Raw genomic sequence first — 23,264 nt, 5'->3', positions numbered from 1 at the left:
GTTTTGGAGCCCTTTAGATCGTCACCTGAGGCCTACTGCTGGAAACACCCTGGCCTGAATAACAACGCTCCAAGGTCCCTGGTGTAGATCACGCGGGCAGGCTAACACGTTGCACCTGTTGCAAACTCTGCAGGCCTCTTGGAGCTGGCACTGCCGGAGCCCAGGTATTTAGAGGCGGGGCTTATGTGCTGGCTTCCTGCCCTGCGACACTACACGCTGCCGAGGCACCACAGGAATGGGCGCGTTCGTGATTTGTTGTAAATGAGAATCTACGGCTCCTTTTAGTTTATGTATTCTGACCAGGCGTAACTATGAACGTTGTTGTTGATACATGTGTGTGTTCTGTAAGGTGACTAATGTTTTACGTAAACTTCAGTAAAACAACAGATTATTGTTGGCCCAGGACGTACAATTTCGTGGATCAGGAAGGAACAGCTCGCCGTAGCTCTATGAACTACTGAAAATGACTACAGGGCTCTGACATCAGTTTGTCACGAAGCACTCTGTCTGCAAGTGCAGGCACCAAAAACTCTCTGTGTCCTGAAATTAGTCCAGTCAAACATTTATCTGACAACAAAGGTCACACTGACTCATTCAAAACAAGTGGTCCCAAACATATTGATAGAAGACATTATTAGAGAAAAAATTGAATCGACTACAGTTAACACAGTCGAAGCAGCCCCTTACTCATGGAATGAGCTAGCAGAGGACACACAGGAATCTACATTACAAGGCACTAGTGGAAGTGGTTTGCTGTCGCCTTCCTCCGATCTGTTATAAAGCTTTAAGCGTGCATCTCTGACGTGTGGATGAGTGTGACAGCGATGTGTTGCGATTGTATTGACGTGGATGAAGGGAAGGGAGAGAGCAAAACCCGGTGCCTATTCCTCTTTAGTAGCAACCAGGGGCAGCCGAGCTTAATATCAGCGTGCGATGGACGCAGCAGCGTCATATGCCCTCACTTTATGAAACATTACGGAGAGGTTTTAAATTTAATCCATCACGTTAGCGCAAAAACTTGGTGTCAGAACTTGACAACACGTCCTGCGAGCCCCCTGCCGGCGAAATATTGTCAGTGAAAATTTCTCGTGGCAGCAGGGTCCGAACAGACTTGTTTCCGAGTCGAGGTCACCGCACAAGGTATCATTACCGACTTCGACAACAGAGGTGGGTACTCAAGTTATGGCAGAACAAATTCCGACAAAACGGATGCTCGCTGATATGCTGACGAAGGCGTTTTCAAGAATACGACATCATCAAATGAGTAAGGAATTTTGGCTGAAATTAGGAAGATTCTACAAGCATTGATGCTAGTGGGGGTGTTGTAAATGAGAATCGATGCTTCCTGTACTTACTGTAGCCGCGCGGTCTACGGGCGCCTTCCACGGTTCGCGCGGCTGCCCCCGTCGGAGGTTCGAGTTCTCCGTCGGACATGGGTGTGTTTGTTATCCTTAGCGTAAGTTAGTTTAAGTTAGACTAAATAGTGCGTAATCCTAGAGACCGATGAGCTCAGCAGTATGGTTCCATAGGAATTTACCACAAATTTCGAATTAATTTACTGTGTCCTTTGCCGACGTACCAATGAACATTTTCGTTGATTTGTATGTGTTCTGACTTCCAGGCGTTAAATAAATATTTCATGTGTTGCTTCAAGTCATAATCGTTCTACTCAAATTTAAGAAAATCAACATGACCAAAAACTGAATTTTGAACGCGCCTATGAAAGATAAGGGGCTGGTTAACGTGGTGTTAATATTCTCGCATATCTAAAAACTGATCTCTCTGTACGTTAGAATTCATACAACACGCCCTTCTTCGACAGATTTCGCATTCACCTATAACAGCACGTTATTATGGACGGAGGATCACCCACAGGTCCAGAAGTAATTTAAGGAATGCATTAGCGAAGTGTCAGGGGACTCCTACCATTCTTTTTGTACTGTCGTGCACTATGGAGGGACCATTAGTAGTGACGTGTTGTGCGCTCGACACTGGACTGCAGCCTGACGCTGGGGCGAGTTTCATCAAATTCGATCAGTTCAGACCTAGTGCAAGAGAAGGTCACTGTAACGCGTTCTTACACTCCGCAAACAATTGTTGTGAACGATTTCTAGCACAAAAGTAACGACAGTTATTTCCAACCAGTTTAGGACCTATCGGGCCAGCGTCAGGAAACAACTGAACAAATGTTAAAGATACCAACAACATACACAGAATCTTTGGTCGTGACATAAAGTGAGAAATGTCCAGTCGGATGTTCATCACTCGTGTTATAAACCAAATATTTTAAATAACATGGCTAAATTACAATTGCAATATGTGTAGGATCAAATACGTAAATAAGGCAGATATACGATATTAAAATACACAAGAATCTAATATTAAAGTAATGCATGACATTTTCAGGGAAGAGGAAAGCACCATATGTAATTTCTTAAAATTTAAGAATTCTTTTTTCAAAAATATTTTAATTGTCTAGATCGCGTACGTACATATAATATTAAAATATGATGAATAGACACGTTTCAGTTGTAATGTAACCATCCACAGATAACGGTGGTATGAGAAGCAGGTTGACCAAAAACTGGATGTGCCAGTAACAATGATATCATGCGATACCTTACACTTGTTTAAGAGGCGCATTCAGTGAGAAATTTTGATTGTAGCAGCACAATAACAACGAGACTGGTTGTACACTGTGGATAGTAAAACCCTTTGACTACATCTCGTCAGCTAAAAAATAAATCAGTTTTGAACATATAATAACATACTCGCTCCTTTCGGTGCTATCACTTGCCAAAAATTTCTTTCGATGTCTTTAGATGTTTGAGAAATATTACTAGTGTCCACGTTACTACATTTCTGTAGGAATAAAATTCCTTTTACAGGAAGATTATAATTGTTTACCTGCTCACCGCAGTGTAGTTGCTCCAGCGGGACAGTTCGAGCTCTCTGCTCAGTCTGTACTGTCAAGGTCGGAAATCTAAGCTCAGTTATCAGCTCGCTACCAGGTTTTATCTGATACCGAGGTTCAAGTCCAAGCGCACGCGCTATTCGAGTTGAACAACTCATTGAGTGCGAACCTGCGCTCTAGCTGGGTCTTAATCGCGCATACACAGCATTCATTACCGACAGTGCAGATGAGCTCCACATGGCGTCTCGTCTGCAGGCAGTTCAAGGACGAGTGGCGAGTGGCACGGATTTCCCCTTCAGCAGTTGAAAGTGAATGGTATCAATTATCTTCGGCTGTCACTGGATGATTTGTCACAACGTTCCTGTTGGGAAACATCCAGGGATGTAGCGAGCTCTGACTCACTGCTGTGTACACGAAGTTCCTGTGGTGCGGCTGGCGGCTGCAACCATCGCACTGTGGCCGACAAGTGCGTAAAACAGCTGCTGCGTACGCCTGATAACAGTACATGAACAAATCGAGTTTTCCCATTTCTTGATATAAGAACATCCTAACTAAAACGAAGCAACGCTGCATCAATTTCTAGAGTGTTTTATACGGAAAAAAGAAGGACCACTATTTCTGATCTCACGTGATTCAAAATTTCTGTACAGTAAATCTGTAAAAAAAATATTTTTTAGTGTAATGTGTTAGATTTGTAACGATGTATATTATAATTATCGTTAATAGTTACTTAATAAGAAGCTCAATTCCGGAGAAGACACATGATGGCAGGTGTGAACACTACAACAAAATCAGTTTGAATAGTCATGGTGAGAAAATTGTGACACGAATTATTTACAGAAGAATGGAAAAACTGATAGAGGTCGACGTTGGGCAAGATCAGTTTAAGTTCTGATGAAATGTAAGACGCGCTTAGCAGTATCGACCTTTTGTCTAGTCTTAGAAGATAGAATAGAAAAAGGGAGACTTACATTTATAGCATTTGTTGATCTAAAGAAAGCTTTTGACTTTGTGGATTGGAATACACTTTTCAAACCTCTGAAGGTATCAAGGATAACATACAGGAAGCGTAATTTTTCCCGAGGCTTGTACAGAAAGCAGGCTGCCGTTGTAAGAGTTGAAAGCAGAAATTGAGAAGAGAATGAGACGGGGTTGTAGCCCATCCCTCATGTTACTGAACGTGTAGATTGAGTAAACAGTATTAGAAACAAAAGAGGCATTCAGAAAAGGAATTAAAGGTCAGACAAAAGACATAAAAATTTAGGGTTTCCCGACAACGCTGTAATTCTTTCAGAGGCAGCAATGGACTTGGAAGGTCATAAAATTTTTGAAAACATTATCAGCGATTTTTAAAATTAAAATTTAAAGATTAAAAACAGTCTTGATCTCATTTTTTTATTTTTATTGGAGTGGCCGGTTCCGATTCTATTTAAGAACCATTTTCAGACTCCAGAACGGTGGGTGACCTCCGTGGTGCAAGTTGCGCCGACCCTCGACGCTGTTCAGCTACTCCAGCGTCGAGGGTCAGCGCAACTTGCACCACGGAGGTCACCCACCGTTCTGGAGTCTGTTCAGCTACTCCAGCGCCGAGGGTCAGCGCAACTTGCACCACGGACTTCACCCACCGTTCTGGAGTCTGAAGATGGTTCTTAAATAGAATCGGAACCGGCCACTCCAATAAAAATAAAAAAATGAGATCAAGACTGTTCTTAATCTTTAAATTGGAAGGTCATTGAACGAAATGGATATGGAAAGATCTGGTAGCTGATGAAGAGGCACTCAGTCGAATGGAGGAGAAAAGAAATTTATGGAACAACCTGAACAAAATATGGTATCGGCTGATGCGACACATTCTGAGGCATCAGAGCATCTTCAATTTTGTAATCGTGTGTGGGTGTGACCTTGTCTGGAAGAGGGGAAGGTGGGGGTGGGGGGGGGGGGAGGGAGGAGGAGGATTGATAGAAATTGTAAAGGGAGAGCAAGGTTTGAGTATAGTAAGCAGGTTCAGATAATTTGAAGTACAGTAGCTATGCTAAGATGAAGAGGCTACCACAGAGTAGACTGACGTGGATAGCTACACTATGTGATTGAAAGTATCCGGAATACTGGCTGAAAATGATTTACAAATTCGTGACCCCCCCATCGGTAAAGGTAGAATTCAATATGGTGTAGGCCCACCCTTAGCCTTGATGACAACTTCCACTCTCGCAGGCATACGTTCAGTCAGGTGCTGGAAGGTTCCTTGAAAACTGGCAGCCCATTCTTCACGGACTGCTGTACTGAGGAGAGATAGCGATGTCGGTCGGTGAGGCATGGCACGAAGTCGGTGTTTCAAAACATCCCAAAGGTGTTTATGGGTTTCAGGTCAGGACTCTGTGCAGGTCAATCCATTACTCGGTCACTGGCCGTGAATTATGAGCAGGGCTCGATCGTGTTGAAAGATGCAATCGCCATCCCGAATTGCTCTTCAACAGTGAGGTGCTTGGAACATCAATGTAGGCCTGTGCTGTGATAGTGTCACACAAAACAACAAGAGGTACAGGCCCCCTCCATGAAAAACACGACCACATCATAACACCACCGCCTCCGAATTTTACTGTTGTCACTACACACGCTGGCAGATGATGCTCACCGGGCATTCGCCATACCCACACCCCGCCATCGGATCGATACATTGTTTACCATGATTCGTCACTGCACACGACGTTTTTCCACTGTTCAATCGTCCAACGTTTACGCTCCTTACACCAAGTGAGGCGTCGTTTGGCATTTACCGGCGTGATGTGTGGCTTATGAGCAGCCGTTCGACCACGAAATCCAAGTTTTCTCGCCTCCCGCCCAACTCGAAAATGGTTCAAATGGCTCTGAGCACTATGGGACTTAATTTCTGAGGTCATCAGTCCCCGTAGCGGTCGCGCGGTTCCAGACTGTAGCGCCTAGAACCGCTCAGCCACCCCGGCCGGCCCCCACCTAACTGTCATAGTACTTGCAGTGGATCTTGATGCAGTTTGGGATTCCTGTGTGATGATCTGGATAGATGTCTACCTATTACACGTTACGACCCTCTTCAACTACCGGCGGTCTTTGTCAGTCAACGGACGAGGTCGGCCTGTACGCTTTCGTGCTGTACGTGTCCCTTCACGTTTCTGCTTCTCTATCACATCGGAAACGGTGGACCTAGAGATGTTTAGAAGTGTGGAAATCTCGCGTACAGACGTATGACACAAGTGACACCCAATCACCTGACCACGTTCGAAGTCCGTGAGTTTCGCGGAGCGTCCCATTCTGCTCTTTCACGATGTCTAATGACTACTGAGATCGCTGATACGGAGTACTTGGCAGTAGGTGGCAGAAAAATGCACCTAAAATGAAAAACGTATGTTTTTGGGGGTGTCTGGATACTTTTGATTACATAGTGTGTATAAAACGAGACTTTCCGATTGAAGATCTCGACAACAGTATTCCCTTGTAAACCAAATTTTGATTTTGAGTAAACATGCGCCCTTAACTTATGGATACCATACGAGATCATTATTTACGATGCATGTCGGAGTATACTCTGGCACGGTAATAAGTAGCTATCACCGTGATAGAGGTTTCTTCGTTGGGAATATTGTCGACTTTTGCGTAATTTCGTAGATAAATGCATTTCGTTTAAGTGCGCGGCGTGCTGCTCGCAGTCCAGCGCTCGGCTGCAGCTGCCAGCGACACTACTCCTCTCTGACTGTGGGCAGCCTGGCCGCAGCGCTCACACGGCCCATCTCCATCTAGTATCCACACCCCTGACAATAACGACATTCTGAGCCACGATCTACGGGTTACGACGCAACGGGACCACTCCGACATCACAGACGAACATGCCGGATGGTGAACAAACTCTGTGGTAAGGAACAGCGCAAGCAGTGCCCTCCCTGCTGTGTAAGAGCACAAGAGCACACGAACACCCTAACTTTTGACACCTTGCGGATTTATTGCTTATTTTTCTCTGAATGCTGTTCATCGTAATGTAGATGCGGTAATCTGAAATACTAAGTGTACTGCGCTACACTACACTGCTACTACTGCAATGCGTGAAACTTGGCATCAGGGTCGCCAGGACGCCTTGGGTTGCGCACTTAAAATAATATGAAACTGAATCTTATTCATAAGACACGGCGTAATTCTGACGGAGTGATTGCTGAAGGCCAAGGGAACGACATCACAGGCCACCGGAATAAAAGAAACAGCGTCTGCTGAAGATGTTTTATAGACTGTCAAACGACTTAGGCCATTGATATTGATTTTACATTTTACTAACTAATATGTTGGCAATACTGACTACGCCAGGTGCAGGATGTCTTAGTTTTTGTACTCAAAATATAATAAACAGAGATTACTCAAAGATTTGTTCGTCCTATTCCGAGACTTATTATTTCTATGAGCAGCCTTAGAAATTTTTACCCCAGGCAGGATGCTAAACGTCACCCAGGAATCCCCAACCTGGAGGCCCAGGGTTTTGTTCTTCGGCGTCTCCTTGTCCTTGGTGGGCTCCCTTCACTACCAGTTCGCACATCCCTGCCTCCCCTGCAAGTAGATAGTGAAGAGAAAACTGAAAGGCATTCTCGGACCTCGAAACCTAATACCGTTGGGGTCGAAGAAACAAGAGTTGGCCATGGGAGGCCGATGGAAAAGAAAACACAGGCAGCCTGGCACAACTAATGTCAGGCTTAGCTAAGGAGCGATTTGGTTGCCACCCACATACTCCCAAGAAGGCAGCCCTTAGGAGGACTACACTTCGTCTGTAATCTCACCGCCGGCCGTTATGGCCAAGCGGCTCTAGGCGCTTCAGTCCGGAACCGGGCGACCGCTACGGTCGCAGGTTCGAATTCTGCCTCGGGCATGGGTGTGTGTGATGTCCTTAGGTTAGTTAGGCTTCAGTAGTTCTAAGTTATAGGGGCTGATGACCTCAGAAGTTAAGTCCAATAGTGCTCAGAGCCATTTGAACCATTTTTTGTTAAGTCCAATAGTGCTCAGAGCCATTTGAACCACTTTTTGTAATCTCACCAACTGACCAGTCTGGCATGAGTGTCTGTAGCAGAAGCGTAGATCCCGCCAGCATAGCTCAGTGGATCACTGACACACACAAACCTCCCCACCAGCGATAAGGTGGCATTCACACAAAGACAGATCCGTGGAGCTACAACCTTCAGTCAAAGACCACAAGTATATCGATAGGGGTGCTATTTGATCGAAAACTGATATTTTGAGGCAGTGGCTCTGTGCAAAACACAAGTTGTCCTTGAAAAGAAGAAAACAACCAGACACTGTTAACAACGCCATTTATTTGCAGAAATAGCGCCGTTACCGGTTTCGGACTGAGAGATTCATCTTCAAAACGGTTGCTCACTTTTAGATTACGTTTGTCGTTTACATTAAAACAAATTTATTTTAAATGCGAACAGCTTGTCGGTTCGAAACCGATACCGGCGTTATTTGTATAAATAAACAGCATTATCAACAGTGACTGTTTGCTTCTATCTAAGAATCAACTTATATGCACGGGAGTTGCGGATTTGGGAGTCGGAGGTCCACTATTGCAGACTAAACAAAGGCATTTCTAAAACCAACACCCCAAAAAACATATAAGCAAGACAAATGTCAGTACGTTGCATTCTATCCTCGCCTCCGCACGCGTCATGTCGCATACCACAGCATGTATAGCGGACGTGCGGTACCGGCTGGTTGAGTGGGTTGGAGTACTCACGCCGCAGGTGGGGCAGCGGTCCGGAGAGGGCGTGGGTCCCCTGTGAGGCGCCATCCCGCCGCTGCGAAGCGCTCGGCCGCCGCTCGCTATCTGAGCGATGCTGCGCAGATAGCGAGCGTCTGCGTTACGTCACGCTCACCGTAATCAGCTCACGCACGCCGTGTCGCAAGCACCTGCACGTCTGCACAGCCGCCGCTGTTCGACAGGAGCAAGGCCACCGCTGCAGCCCGGCGTCTGCCGGTGTGTTCTCAGACCATCTTACGAAGAATGGCCGGACCCTGCGACCCACCGACATCGCAGACCTCCAGCATACACTGAGGTGACAACAGTCATGGGACACCGATTTACACACATACAGATGGCGGTAGTATTGTGGTGTCACCGCCAGACACCACACTTGCTAGGTGGTAGCCTTTTAATCGGCCGCGGTCCGTTAGTATACGTCGGACCCGCGTGTCGCCACTATCACTGATTGCAGACCGAGCGCCGCCACACGGCAGGTCTAGTCTAGAGAGACTCCCTAGCACTCGCCCCAGTTGTACGACGACTTTGCTAGCGATGGTTCAGTGTCTACAGACGCTCTCAATTGCAGAGACGACAGTTTAGCATAGCCTTCAGCTACGTCATTTGCTACGATCTAGCAAGGCGCCATATTCTTCAAGAATGTATTCTGAACAGATAATATTGTGAATCATGTACCGTCAAGAGCGACGTTTATTATTAATGGATTAAAGTTAAGTATCAAACTAATTACGTCCGCTTTCTGAATTCTAATTCCTTATCAAGTTCCAGACCTCACGTCAGTAGAGTCCTTCCCTCCTCACGCCAGCCTGCGTGAGCTAAAACGCGTGCATTTCGGCCCCCACTAGTAATACGGTGTTGGCTCTTCTGCCAACACAACAAGTATCGCGTACACGAGATATAAAAGGACAGTGCATTGGCGGAGCTGTCATGTGAAAACGTTTCCGACGTGATTCTGGGAATTGACAGATCTCGAATACGGAGTGGTAGCTGAAACTAGACGCGTGTGACATTCCGTTTAGGATATCATTGGCGAGTTCATTACTCTGAGATCCACAGTATCAAGACTGTACCGAAAATAGCAAATTTCAGGCGTCACCTCTCACCGCGGACAATACAGTGGCCGACGGCCTTCATTTAACGACCGAGAGCTTCGGCTTTTGCGTAAAGTTTTCAGTGCTAACAGACAAGCAACACTGCGTGAAATAACCGCAGACATGACGGTGGGACGTACGGCGAACGTATCCGTTAGGACAGTGCGGCGAAATTTGAGAATTATGCAGTTACGGAGTTGTTTTTGTTTTCAGCCAGTTACCGGATGAACTGCTACTGGGACAAGTAAGTACCCAGTCGAAAATATTAGAACCAAAGCATTAAAGGAAGTGGCCATGGAAATCGGAACTTTGTAATGGATCAGTTTTGTAACCAAGCTAGCAGAACAACAAGATAACATTAGCAAATTTCGTGTCAGTGGCAAAAAGAGCATATCTTGAAATTAGAAGTTTGATAGAAATTCCAACACGTCCGTGTCTGGTATTATTTCACAGCTGCCCTTTGTTACTCAAACTGTCTGTGGTACAACGAAACTGACAATAAACGTATTTGGTTATCAGCTCACACAGCAGCTTTCGCTGTCATAAACGAGTTAAGATACGGAGCAAAACACGAGTACGAAACCGGGTAAGTTACGCAAGGATTCGTTCGTCGGGTACCTCAATGGGTGCCTCCAGGAGGCGAGTTAAGCAGCTGCCAGCCACGAAATTATCTGCGACACAGTATCGCGACAGAGGCGAAAAGATAAAAAAGGAAGGATGTATTTTGTGGGCATTATAAAAACTGTGCCAAAATGTCTCGTGTTCTTTGCGTTCGACAGAGATGTCGGCCCTTCCGATGTTGCTAGAATTTGAGCTTTTTGTGGTATCAACGTTCAATACCACACTTGTGAGGGGTTGCAGATATCGACCGCCGTCGTAATAGATATCGCTGGACCCGCGAGTCGCGACTAGCGCCGCTCCGCGGCTTGTGACAAGTATCTAGCGAGCTCTCGTCCATTCATGCTCGGGACGTCAACTAGGAATGTAGCATAGCCTTCAGCTGATAGTGAGCAACCTCTAAGAAGGCGCTTAGTCAAGTAAGGCATATGCAATGCCTCCCTAGATATGTTTGTAAATACGCCGGCCGGGGTGGCCGAGCGGTTCTGGGCGCTACAGTCTGGAACCGCGCGACCGCTACGTCGCAGGTTCGAATCCTGCGTCGGGCATGGGTGTGTGTGATGTCCTTACGTGAGTTAGGTTTAAGTAGTTCTAAGTCTAGGCTACTGATGACCTCAGAAGTTAAGTCCCATAGTGCTCAGAACCATTTTGCCAATTATATGTATGCAACATACGAAGAAGCCTATAACACAAGTACAATATATATTATTTTTTACCAACGACTACTAATTATTTCAGTCGTTGCAGATACAGACTATGCAGCCAGCTCCTTACCGACGTCACTGCCAAACCTGCAATATATGTTTCTATTTAGCATTGGCCACATGTCATCATAACAACTGACGACGAGAATCATAACAGTATTCATATACGCCCATGATTCGGCTCGAAGTTTCAGTTTGTCAGCACTTCTCTCCTCTTTTCTATACTCGTGGCATGTTTTGACCGCGACTGGACTGTTTGAGATTTAAAATGAGAGTAATATGCGGCCCCGCGATGATCAGCCGAACGGTCTAGGGCGCTGCAGTCATGGACTGTGCGGCTGATCCTGGCGGAGGTTCGAGTCCTCCCTCGGGCATGGGTGTATGTGTTTGTCGTTAGCATAACTTAGGTTAAGTAGTGTGTAAGCTTAGGGACTGATGACCTTAGCAGTTAAGTTCCATAAGATTTCACACACATTTGAACATTTTTTGAGTAATCTGCGGGCTGGCGGTTTCGTGAAGCTGTTTCTTCAATTCATATGCACTGATCAGCCAGAACATTATGACCACCTAGCTAATAGTTGGCACGGATAACAGCGACGACGCTTCTTGGCATAGAAGCTGGAGGGAATTGGTACCACATCTGCAAACAGAAGTCACCCAATTTCCGTAAATTCCGGGAGAGGGGGGAGGAGATGGCCGATGGGCGATGGGCGATCAGCTCTGACGCCACATTCGTTCATAACCCAGATGTGTTCGATCGAGTTCAGATCTGGCGAGTTGGGGAGCCAACACCTCAATTGTAACTCACCACTGTGTTCATCGAACCACTCCATTACAATCCTAGCCTTGTGACATGGCGCATTATCGTGATGAAAAATGCTGCTGCCGCCGGGAAACATGATCGCCATGAAGGGGTGTACGTGGTCTGTAACCAGCGTACAATATTCCTTGGCCATTATGGTGTCTTGCACGAGGTCCGCTGGACCCACGGATGCAGTACAGGTGTCAAGGAGCTGTTTCCATGGAAGACGACTGATTCGCACCCTCCCATCGGCATGATGAAGAAGCTATAGGAATTCATCAGACCATGCAACGCTCTGCCACTGTATCAACGTCCGGTGCCGATGGTCACTGCCTATTTCAGTCGTAGTTGCCATGCCGTGGTGTCAAATTGGCACATGCACGAGTGGTCGGCTGCGGAGGCCCATCGTTAGTAGTGTTCGGTGCACTGTGTGCCCAGACACACTTGTATTCACCCCAGCATTAAAGTCTGACGCTAATTCCGCCACAGTTCGCCGCCTGTCTTGTTTTACCAGCCTGCCCAGCAAACGACGTCCGACTGCAGTAATGGGGGATGGCCGTCCAACTCCTCGACATCTGGACGTCCTTTCACTTTGGTTTCGCCACGCGTGGAAGACACTCACCACAGCGGTCCTCGAACAGCCGGCAGATCGTGTAGGTTCCAAAAAGCTCGTGCCTAGCCTCCGGCGCAATACAATCTGTCCTCGATCAGACTCAGGCAGATCGAACGCCATTCCGATTCTACAGACGAACGGAACGCTCACTTACATTACATCTACTGCGCGTGTGTCTGACTAGCGGTCATTCCTCGCCAGATGGCGCTTCTGTGGCCTGGACGGGTTTATGTCGATAGTAGGTCAGTGGTAATAATGTTCTGGCAGGTCAGTGTATGGGAAATAGATAACCAGCGACCTTAATCTGGGAACTTTCTACGCATATGGCTTGAGTTCATTTTTCTGTAACACGAACATATTACAATGCAACCATCCCTGATAGCCGAGCGCCTTGACGCGCCGCTTCTAGGCTTCGGGGAGGCGCGCCGGTCCCAGGTCGAATACACCCGGCGGACTAACGACAGGGACCGGTATACCGGCTAATCTGTATGTCGTTTTTAGGCGGTTTCCCGCGTTCAGCTTGGTAAATCACGGGCTGGTACCACGACCCACCTCAGCTACACGTTACACAAACATTTAGAAAACATTTCAACACTTGAACATGAGATTTACTCCATACACAGATAGATGGGTACACGGATTCCGTCACGGAGGAGTGATGGATTCAGGAAAGTCATCCAGTCACTAACTGGCACTACCGTTGCCAAAACCAATATAACGACCCCATAGAGCAATGGCAAGTCGCAAGGAAGAAGATAAACACACTTATTACAATGTATGGCTGGACAATCACTTATTTTCATGTATTTACTATCAAAAACAGTCTTGATCACAATTTATTTATTACGGTGACCGGTTTCGACCACTACTGTGGTCATCTTCAGACCTACAAGTCGTATACAAAGCTTTAATAAGAGGGCTACATACATTAAAGAACATACATAATGCTATAAAACAATGAATTACCATTGAGTATGAACCTCCTTCTGCTGGAGAATCACTACTGGAGAAACCGGCGCACGTCTTACTATATATAATGGAGACTCCGCCCACTTCTGACGAAATGATGTCGTTACTAACCAGGTCGAATAACAATGTAAAATTTCTTAGTTAAAAGAACATTGTCAAGAAATAAAAATAAACACACACTAAACTTAGCTTATTTAACAGCTATTGTCAATTAAGAAGTGTTAAAAATATTTAAACATGTAGGATAAATGAACTTCGTTTTGACAGTACATGGGTTGCCCTCTCAAGGTCTGTTAGTGAACCGTTTGGAACCACTGGTTGCCATGGTGAAGTTGGACGCCGTTCCAACGATGAGACAGCAGGTTTCTTTCCACTGAAGTTGTAAAGTCGATAGGCAAACTAGTGGTTGCCATGGCGAGGATAAACGTCAGTGCAAAGGTGTGGCAGTCTTTGCCATTCCACTTTCGCAACAACTTCGTTAGAAAGAAGCCTGCTGCCTCATCTTTGGAACGGCGTCCAACTTCACCATGGCAACCAGTGGTTCCAAATGGTTCACTAACAGGCCTTGAGAGGGCAACCCATGTACTGTCAAAATGAAGTTCATTTATCCTACAAGGTTAAATATTTTCAACGCTTCTTAATTGACAATAGCTGTTAAATTAGCTAAGTTTAGTGTGTGTTTATTTTTATTTCTTGACAATGTTCTTTTAACTAAGAAATTTTACATTGTTATTCGACCTATAACCCACTGGTTAGTAACAACATCATTCCGTCAGAAGTGGGCGGAATCTCCATTATATATAGTAAGACGTGCGCTGGTTTCTCCAGTAGTGATTCTCCAGCAGAAGGAGGTTCTTACTCATTGGTAATTAATCGTTTTACAGCTTTATGTATTTTCTTTAATGTATGTAGCCCTCTAATTAAAACTTTGTATATGACTTGTAGGTCTGAAGATGACCACAGTAGTGGTCGAAACCGGTCACTGTAATAAATAAATTGTGATCAAGACTGTTTTTGATAGTAAATATTTGTGACACATTGATCACTGTCACTCCCATAATGCATTCAAAAGTAATTACTTATTTTCATGCAGATTAAATTCTTCAAGTTACAGATGTGAAGCAATTTGAAACCGGAAATATCGTCATATGACTTTATTTGAAAGTTTGGACACATTTATGAATTTATGCAGCGTTGAAATGGTCACGCCGATATATTCACGGCCGAAAATATTTACTGTATTCATAAAACTGTTATAATACAGCAAACCAGTTGATACGACACAACGCCGAGAGAGAGATGTTATCGGGCAATTGGAGGTGTCAGACCAGATATGATTTCTCGCATTGGATCCAGAGGTGTTGTTCAGTTGTCAGCCTTCTTGTGATGATGCAGCAGAAGTTCATCCCCTCCCGTCTCGGGTTAATTCAGTGACGGTTAATTATTTCCGACTCAGGACAGGATACGAGGGCAGAAAGAACAGGCTATATGCCACACACAGAGACATGGTGTATAAGCATTTTAAAACAGCGTTGGTAGCAGTGACGTTGAACAGATGTACGCAACCCTGATTTTATGCAAACACTGCAACGAAAGCGAGACAATAAATGAAAAATGATGTAACGGTGTAACAGTCCCTTTTCTCTCACTGATAACTGGGCGAATCCTCGAGAGCATGTAAGTAATGTGGTCCACACGCTCCAGTTTTTTTTTTTTTTTGTTTTTTTTTTTTTTTTGTTTTTGCGACACACATACATAATGGACAACAATTGGGCGAAAGTTATCGTACAAAAATCACCCCCCCTCCCTCCCAAACAAATCTCAGAAACAAAAAAAGTTCGTAAATTTCCGTTATAAATTTCTAGGACTTGTAGAGGGGAGTGAGTACATAATATCTTGCGTACGAACCAGTATCTGCAAGCGTACCGTTTTCATTCTATGATGGTTTTAATTCAGATGTCTAACCCATCTACTTCTGCTCGAGGAAATGAATTAGGCGTGACGCAGTACAATTAGTAGGTAACAATTCGAAAGGAAACATAATGAAACACCCATTTATGACTTAAGAACACTTGTTTGTATTAACACTTCGACATGACATGTTTACATTATTCCAAAACAGAAAACAACCCAGCATGCTGTACGTACAGAACAGTACTGCTGTATTACAACAAAGGCTTGATATGGCGATCACCAACATTGTTACAGACATTGTACCTACGAAGTGTAATGAAGTAATATAAGAGAGTTAGGGCCCTCACAGATGCAGACAGTAATTTTTCCCTCGCTTAATACTCGAATGGAATAGAAAAGAAAATTGATGACATTAGTAATGAAATAGTACAATTTACCCTCCGTCTGCTCTGCTCTGTACAATACTTCCGGAGTACATACGTAGATAAGGAGAAGTCGTAACTGCCTATCAGCGATCACCACAGCAAAGTTACCATCGTAAAATTTCGAGTAGCTGCGTAGCAAAAGACGCATATCGTCTCACGCACGTCGGAACTGTAGACAACACTCCGCGCCTTTGTCGCAAAGAAATTTTCTTCTTTCCTCGATGAGGCTCCACGATCGGATTCGTAGTTTCATGAGTTCCGAACAACTCACCAAATTTGTTAAACATTTGAACATCTTGTCCAGTCTGTGCAGTGGCCGCACAATGATTAACTTGTGTTTTGCTCAAGTGCATTCTCAGTGGTTTTGCCCTCAACTGATTAGAGCCCTCTCTTTCCTGCTGTCTTTTGGTAGAAATATATCTTTATAGTATCTGGCCGATTGACGACGAGTGATGTAATTGCAGATCCCGTGAAAGTTTTGTGCAGTGGAAGCATTCTTGACTTCCCCATTAAACTCCGATCTGCAAAAACTCCCCCCAACCTCATAAAGGAGTGTCCCAGATTCCATGCATCGCGCACTGGCTCGCGAGAATGGCGATCGTAATTGGCACGTATTACATTACTCTCCGGATTTACGTTCGGATCGAATAATTACTCCTCCTAAGAGCATTACCTATTGACTTGGAAAAGACGGAAAGAAACACAAGGGGATTAAGATGAGTATGCCAACACGGCGTTTGCCCCCTTTACGTAACTTGCAAGGCGAGCGAAGCGGAGTCCACGCTGGTGCTTTCTGATGCTCTGCCTCAACAAGTTAGAGGCGTGCGGATTATGAGCATCAAAAGATACGCCCTCCCGTCGGTGGAACATAATCCACCAGAAGTCGTGAAGATAAGAGAAACCAGATAAGCACAGTACCGCCTCATTAATGCTTTCAGCGCACCGTCTAATCTTGAACGGGGAAAGAGCAGGTGAGGTACGAGTTGGAGCACAACATCGTATGGAACTGAATCATGGACTGTGGGAAAGCCGGAAGAGAAGCGAATCGGAGTGTTTGAGATGTAGTGCTATAAAAGTATAATGGAAATTAAGTGGACTGTTAACAAATGAGGTGCTCCTGAGGGTCTGTAAGGAAAGGGGCATATGGCGAGCCCTAACTACACTCATGCTCATAAATCAAGGGTAATGCTGATACATGGTGAAACAACGCTCTGGTGGGCGGTTTGCGGGTTTAAATCAACTCGGAGTATGACAATGCGGTGCATCTGGCCTGTGGTCGTCGCATGATGGCGCTGGCAGCAGTCCACATACGCAGAGGTGTGTTGGTGCATGTCAGACTACGGTGCAGCGAGTAAGTGTGCAGAAGTTTTCAGACGTGCTAATGGTGACTGTGTGTTGAAAATGGCTCAGAGGACAAATATTGATGACGTTATGAGGGGTAGAAAACTAGGGCGAATGGGGGCTGGTCAAACACAGCAGGTCGTAGCATAGGCCCTGTGTGTGCTACAAAGTGTGATCTCAAGATTATGGCAACGATTCCAGCAGGCAGGAAACGCGTCCAGGCGCTACAGTACGGGACGTCCACAGTGTACAACACCACAAGAAGACCGATATCTCACCATCAGTGCCCACAGGCGGCCACGGAGTACTGCAGGTAGCCTTTCTGGGACCTTACCGCAGCTACTGGAACACTTGTCTCCAGACACACAGTCTACAGACATGGTTTATTCGCCCGGAGACCTGAAAGGTCCATTCCACTGACCCCTCGTCACAGGAGAGCTCGAAAAGCCTGGCGTCAAGAACACAGTACATGGTCATTGAACAGTGGTCCCAGGTTATGTTCACGGACGAGTCCAGGTATAGCCTGAACAGTCATTCTAGCCGGGTTTTCATCTGGTGTGAACGAGGAACCAGATACCAACCCCCATAATGCCCTTGAAAGGGACCTGTATGGAGGTCGTGGTTTGGTGGTGTGGGGTGGGATTATGATTGGTGCACGGACACCCCTGCATGTCTTTGACAGAGGAACTGTAACAGGTCAGGTGTATCGGGACGTCATTTTGCACCAGTATATCCGCCTTTTCAGTGGTGCAGTGGGTCCCACCTTCCTCCTGATGGATGATAATGCACGGCCCCGCCGAGCTTCCATCGTGGAGGAGTACCTTGAAACAGAAGATATCAGGCGAATGGAGTGGCCTGCCTGTTCTCCAGACCTAAACTCCATCGAGCATGTCTGGGACGCTCTCGGTCGACGTATCGCTACACGTCTTCAGGAGCTCCGACAGGCACTGGTGTAAGAATGGGAGACTATACCCCAGCAGCTGCTCGACCACCTGATCAAGAGTATGCCAACCCGTTGTGCAGCCTGTGTACGTGTGCACGGTGATCATATCCCATATTGATGTCGGGGTATATGCACAGGAAACAGTGGCGTTTTGTAGCACATGAATTTTGTGACGGTTTTCTCAGATCCGTGTCGTGTGTGTTCCCTATGTGCCTATGCTATTAGCGCCAATTTTGTGTAGTGCCACGTTGTGTGGCACTACATTCTGCAATTATCCTTAATTTATGAGCATGAATGTAGAAGAAGGGATAGGATAATGGGACATGTGTTTAAGACATGAGGGAATAGTTTTGATAGTAATATAAAGAGCCGTAGAAGGTAAAAACTGTAGGTAACGAGAGACACTGGAATATATAAACAAATATTTTTTTAAATTTATTGGCTTTTGGGATATACCGAGTCGTAGAAGGCAAAAACTGTAGGTAACGAGAGACACTGGAATATATAAGCAAATTTTTTTTTTAATTTATTGGCTTTTGGGACATACCCATGCAGCGACCTCAGTAACGAATGTCATTTCTAACGATACGAACATAAGGACAACACGTAGTCGCCGAGCGGAGAACATATTCGATCCGGCTGCAAATCGGGCCCGGGCATCTTCGGTTCACAATACGCCGCGCTGCCCGCGCAGTTTCCGAGGCGGAGCAACAAATAATTCTGGATTTGGGGTCGAGGCAGGCCTCATCAAACCAGTCAAAAGATTGTTGCGAAAAAAAGGATTATGCTCTCTTCCGGACTGGATGGCGAAAATTGAGTGTCCGAGGCGTTCGTTCGCCTTTTGTTGTACACAGAACATCTAAAAATGGCAGCCTTCTCTCTTTCTCTGTCTCGACGGTGAACTGGATGTTTGGGTGCGTGCTGTTCATATATTCCTGGAAGTGCTCAAGAGCTTCTACCCCTTGTGGTCAGACCATAAACGTGTTGTCAACAAGGACGGCTGCGGGTCACAGCGCTCTCCAAGAAAAGGAAACGTGAAAATGTTGAATATTCACGCGCTGAGCCACCGGCCGCATTCCTTCCCTTCTGCGGCGCTACGTCCAGCAAAATATGGAGAGTCCTGCGAAGATGAGGTATCATATGTATTTTCCGACCTCCTAAGAAGATAAAGCAGATGCTACGCCCGGTTAAGTACACTCTCGGCTTCAGGATTCCTGGGATTTACAAAATCCCATATGAATGCGTAAGCAACTACATTCGCACCGTTTCCGACCGCAAAGTACGGTTCAAATGGCTCTGAGCACTATGGGACTTAATATCTGAGGTCATCAGTCCTCTGGAACTTAGAACTACTTAAACCTAACGAACCTAAGGACATGCCTGAGGCAGGATTCGAACCTACGACCGTAGCAGTCGCGCGGTTCCGGACTGTAGAGCCTAGAACCGCTTGGCCACAGCGTCCGGCGCTGTGCAGAATATCAACGGCATAGTAAAAATCCAGAACTGGAGAAGTCTGAAGTTACAGCCTCACAAACAAACAGAAAATACTGTTTGAAGAAACAAAAGTTTTGTCTCAGGATCCACATATTGGGACTCTATAATTAAAGAATGTAGAAACAAGAATGTGTAAGAAAACTTTCAATCGTGTCGGTGGATGTGATCTTAGCGGTCACGGAAGCGAGCTATCGATGCAGGAAGAGGCAGAGATATTCGTCGCAATGTTTACGCTACGGTGGGAACGGTGGCGCCACCATCGCAGGCGTTGACATCATTTGCGACAGCATGACGTAACTATCGACCAATCAGAACCCGTCTTTGTGCTATATAAGGCCAAAACAGCAGCAATTTTGACTGTCAGGTGCTCCTGCCAACTGATTGAGGTATGGGAGAAAAAGAATCAATACAAAAGCATTTCCACAAATCATCGAAAGCTCGAGGTTTTATACTGAATTGACGCGGTAAGAAGTCTTCCCAACTGAGAAAGTTTGGAGCCTTATCGGCACGACCCACCAGTCATCTCGACATTTTCACGATCAATTGGACAGAATTTGGCATGATATCCCTAAGGAAGACATCCAACAACGCTATCAATCAATACACGCCGAGTAACTGCTTATTTAAGGGCGAGAGATGGACAAACGCGCTATTGACTTGCTTAATTTGCGAAGCTCTTTCTCTTCAATAAATCATCCTTTTTTTTTTTTTTTTGAAACTGTAATAAATTTTTTGTCTGTACATGTACATCACATCTAAAATGAGATTTTCACTCTGCAGCGGACAGCGGAGTGTGCGCTGATATGAAACTTCCTGGCAGATTAAAACTGTGTGCCGGACCGAGACTCGAACTCGGGACCTTTGCCTTTCGCGGGCAAGTGCTCTACCATCTGAGCTACCGAAGCACGACTCACGCCCGCTACTCACAGCTTTACTTCTGCCAGTATCTCGTCTCCTACCTTCCAAACTTTACAGAAGCTCTCCTGCGAACCTTGCAGAACTAACATTCCTGAAAGAAAGGATACTGCGGAGACATGGCTTAGCTACAGCCTGCTGGATGTTTCCAGAATGAGATTTTTCACTCTGCAGCGGAGTGTGCGCTGATATGAAACTTCCTGGCAGATTAAAGCGGTGTGCCCGACCGAGACTCGAACTCGGGACCTTTGCCTTTCGCGGGCAAGTGCTCTACCATCTGAGCTACCGAAGCACGACTCACGCCCGGTACTCACATCTGCCGATTTCCGTCCCGTACCATTTACATAATTTCTTCGTGGTGTGTCGTGTTGCCTTTTTTGGTCTTAGAGTGTCTGATTGAAATTCTTTCTTGTAGAACAGCCCTTTTACACTGTGTAAGAGTTCCTGATACTAGTTTACTTGCTACCACTGTGAAATACTGTTTGTTGCATAATTGTAAATTTTGGTGTGTGTAATAGTGGCAACGAGGAACTTGGTTTTGCTGATAATGTAACGGGTGAAAACGGTAACAGAAGAAGAAATAGGTGTTTTGACATGTCCTAAACAACGGAAGCTAGGCCAGAGGAAAAAAACACTGTAAAATTCATGTTAGATATAAAACCGCCAACTGACAGAGGCACGTGAGAAAAAGAATAAATAAAAAAGCATTGAATAGCAGAGATGGTGCTGAAACATGTTTATGTAAAACAAAGCTAGTTGAGTACTATGTTGGATAAGGCTGAATTCCTACCCAGCTTTTCTTAGCAAACACGGAAAGTAAAAGGAGCTAAAACGTCAAAGGATGATTACGAAATTACGTCCCCTACATATCGCTCAGGTAAAGACGATAAAGGCACAAGGACCATAACAACAGCAAGCAGAAGGGCAAACGAGAAGCCATTTGACAAACACTCTCCTATCCTGTATTATATAGCAGAGTACAAGTGTAGAATTAAAGGCCATTAAGTTTCTTGCAGAAGGTCATTTTATTGAGCATAATGTTGTTTTATTTTCAAGCAACAGTTTTACTTCAATAATATGCAATTACCAAACTTTAACCCCTTAGGTTTTATGAAGTAATATCACTACAAGAAATTGTTCAGCCTGTAACTCGTAACGACCCATAAAACAGTGTAGTGGTATCGCAAACACGTGATGACGTTCCTAATAGCAGTTTCGCACAACTACAGTACGAGCGGGCACTGCTATCACAGATTTAATGCACATATAGAAAAAGAGAACAGTGGAATCCATACACAGGTTTTGTCACTGTACCAGCAAACATATCACAGTAAAAAAACGAAAACGTAGTTACTTAAGTTGAAACATACATGGCGTAGGGGCGTCAATATATGTTTCTTCTTCGCCACATTGTTATGGTTACAGCATGTGAATCACATATCAATTTTTACTGTGGTGTAATTGTTAATGGCCAAGCTAATTGGGCATTGTCGTATATTGAAATAAAGTGATTATTTCTAGTACGAGCAGGAAAATGAGTTTCCATAAGAAATTTACAGCAGCTGTAGATCCATACAGATAAAAGACTAAGACTATTAAACCCTGACTAGGAGTTGCAGTGGGAGTGTACTTCAGGTCGGTTTTCGCCACTGGTGATGCTTGTAGGGCGCTCCCTGGAGTCAGCGATGATAGTGTCAACGGCAGTGCCTGTCGTCTGCGCAAGCGCAGGTGGTCCTGAATGACAAAGAGTCCGTCCGTATTAGGCTGGGCAGCGCCGCGTGTCGCGGGGAAAGCTTGGCTGCGGCCTTGCCCCGCTGACCGCGCTACGCTGCACGCTGATGTCACCTGCCGTGCGGGTAGCAGCCTCGGCAGGCGCACCTCGTCCTTTCTGCACGCTCGCGTCCAGCTTGCTCCAGCTGTGTGCCTTTAGCCGACACGTATTCCTCTCTCCAGAGCAACCAAGGCAACGGAGGGGAAGGACTCACCAAACCTCCCTTTCCCCCGAAGAAAAAATATTTCGCTCAAAAAACCTCACGTTTCACCTACCAAGAGCTGCTGATCGATAATTCTTTATTTACGACCGGTTTCGACCTCTGATCTTCTTCACACATCTTAAAGTTGTTTACAACTGTCTGCATTACATCATTAATAACACAAAAACCATCCTCCATCACTGCCATTAATGCATTACACAGTTAATAGATAAACGTGCGAGTTGCTGTATTATTATTATTTTACAACTTCCGATCGGCACTGAAATTAAAATCACAGCGAAAATCCGGTGAAGCTTTGCGCAGATATATTGCGTAATGTCTAGTATACCCGTCTATCGCGTCTATTCAATTCTGAGCAGATAGTGAGCTCTTAAAGACGCTAGAAAATAGTGCCTCCGGAGAGTGTGATATCTTGTGGAGGAATCTCTCATGATTTCATGCAGTCCACATAACATAACTGTGATGCGTTTACTTCTTCATGACAATTCTAGACCGCACACTGAAGGGCCAATGAAGACACTCCTGCAGCGTTGTCGATGGGAAGTGATTCAAAAATGTTCAAATGTGTGTGAAATCTTATGGGACTTAACTGCTAAGGTCATCAGTCCCTAAGTTTACACACTACTTAACCTAATTTATCCTAAGGACAAACACACACACCCATGCCCGAGGGAGGACTCGAACCTCCGCCGGGACCAGCCGCACAGTCCATGACTGCAGCGTCTGAGTCCGCTCGGCTAATCCCGCGCGGCTGGAAGCG

General features: G+C 45.5%; 1 protein-coding gene across 2 annotated transcripts in view; it reads right to left on the bottom strand.

The window, feature by feature from the left end:
- The window catches only part of LOC126470606 (uncharacterized), a 370,403-nt gene that overhangs the window by 215,102 nt on the left and 132,037 nt on the right, over nucleotides 1-23,264 (bottom strand). The window contains exon 1 of one of the 2 annotated variants that reach the window (XM_050098563.1): nucleotides 8,658-8,734. The exons of the other annotated variant lie outside the window; for it this stretch is intronic. Coding sequence (XP_049954520.1) covers nucleotides 8,658-8,711 — 54 coding nt within the window. The 5' untranslated portion in view covers nucleotides 8,712-8,734. Of the gene's footprint in view, nucleotides 1-8,657; nucleotides 8,735-23,264 lie in introns of those variants that run through there. 2 annotated transcript variants of the gene reach the window in all.

This window comes from Schistocerca serialis, chromosome 1, assembly GCF_023864345.2.
Source record: "Schistocerca serialis cubense isolate TAMUIC-IGC-003099 chromosome 1, iqSchSeri2.2, whole genome shotgun sequence".
In the NCBI taxonomy this organism is placed as follows: Eukaryota; Metazoa; Arthropoda; class Insecta; order Orthoptera; family Acrididae; genus Schistocerca; species Schistocerca serialis.
This window is presented reverse-complemented; position numbering and strand designations above follow the sequence as displayed.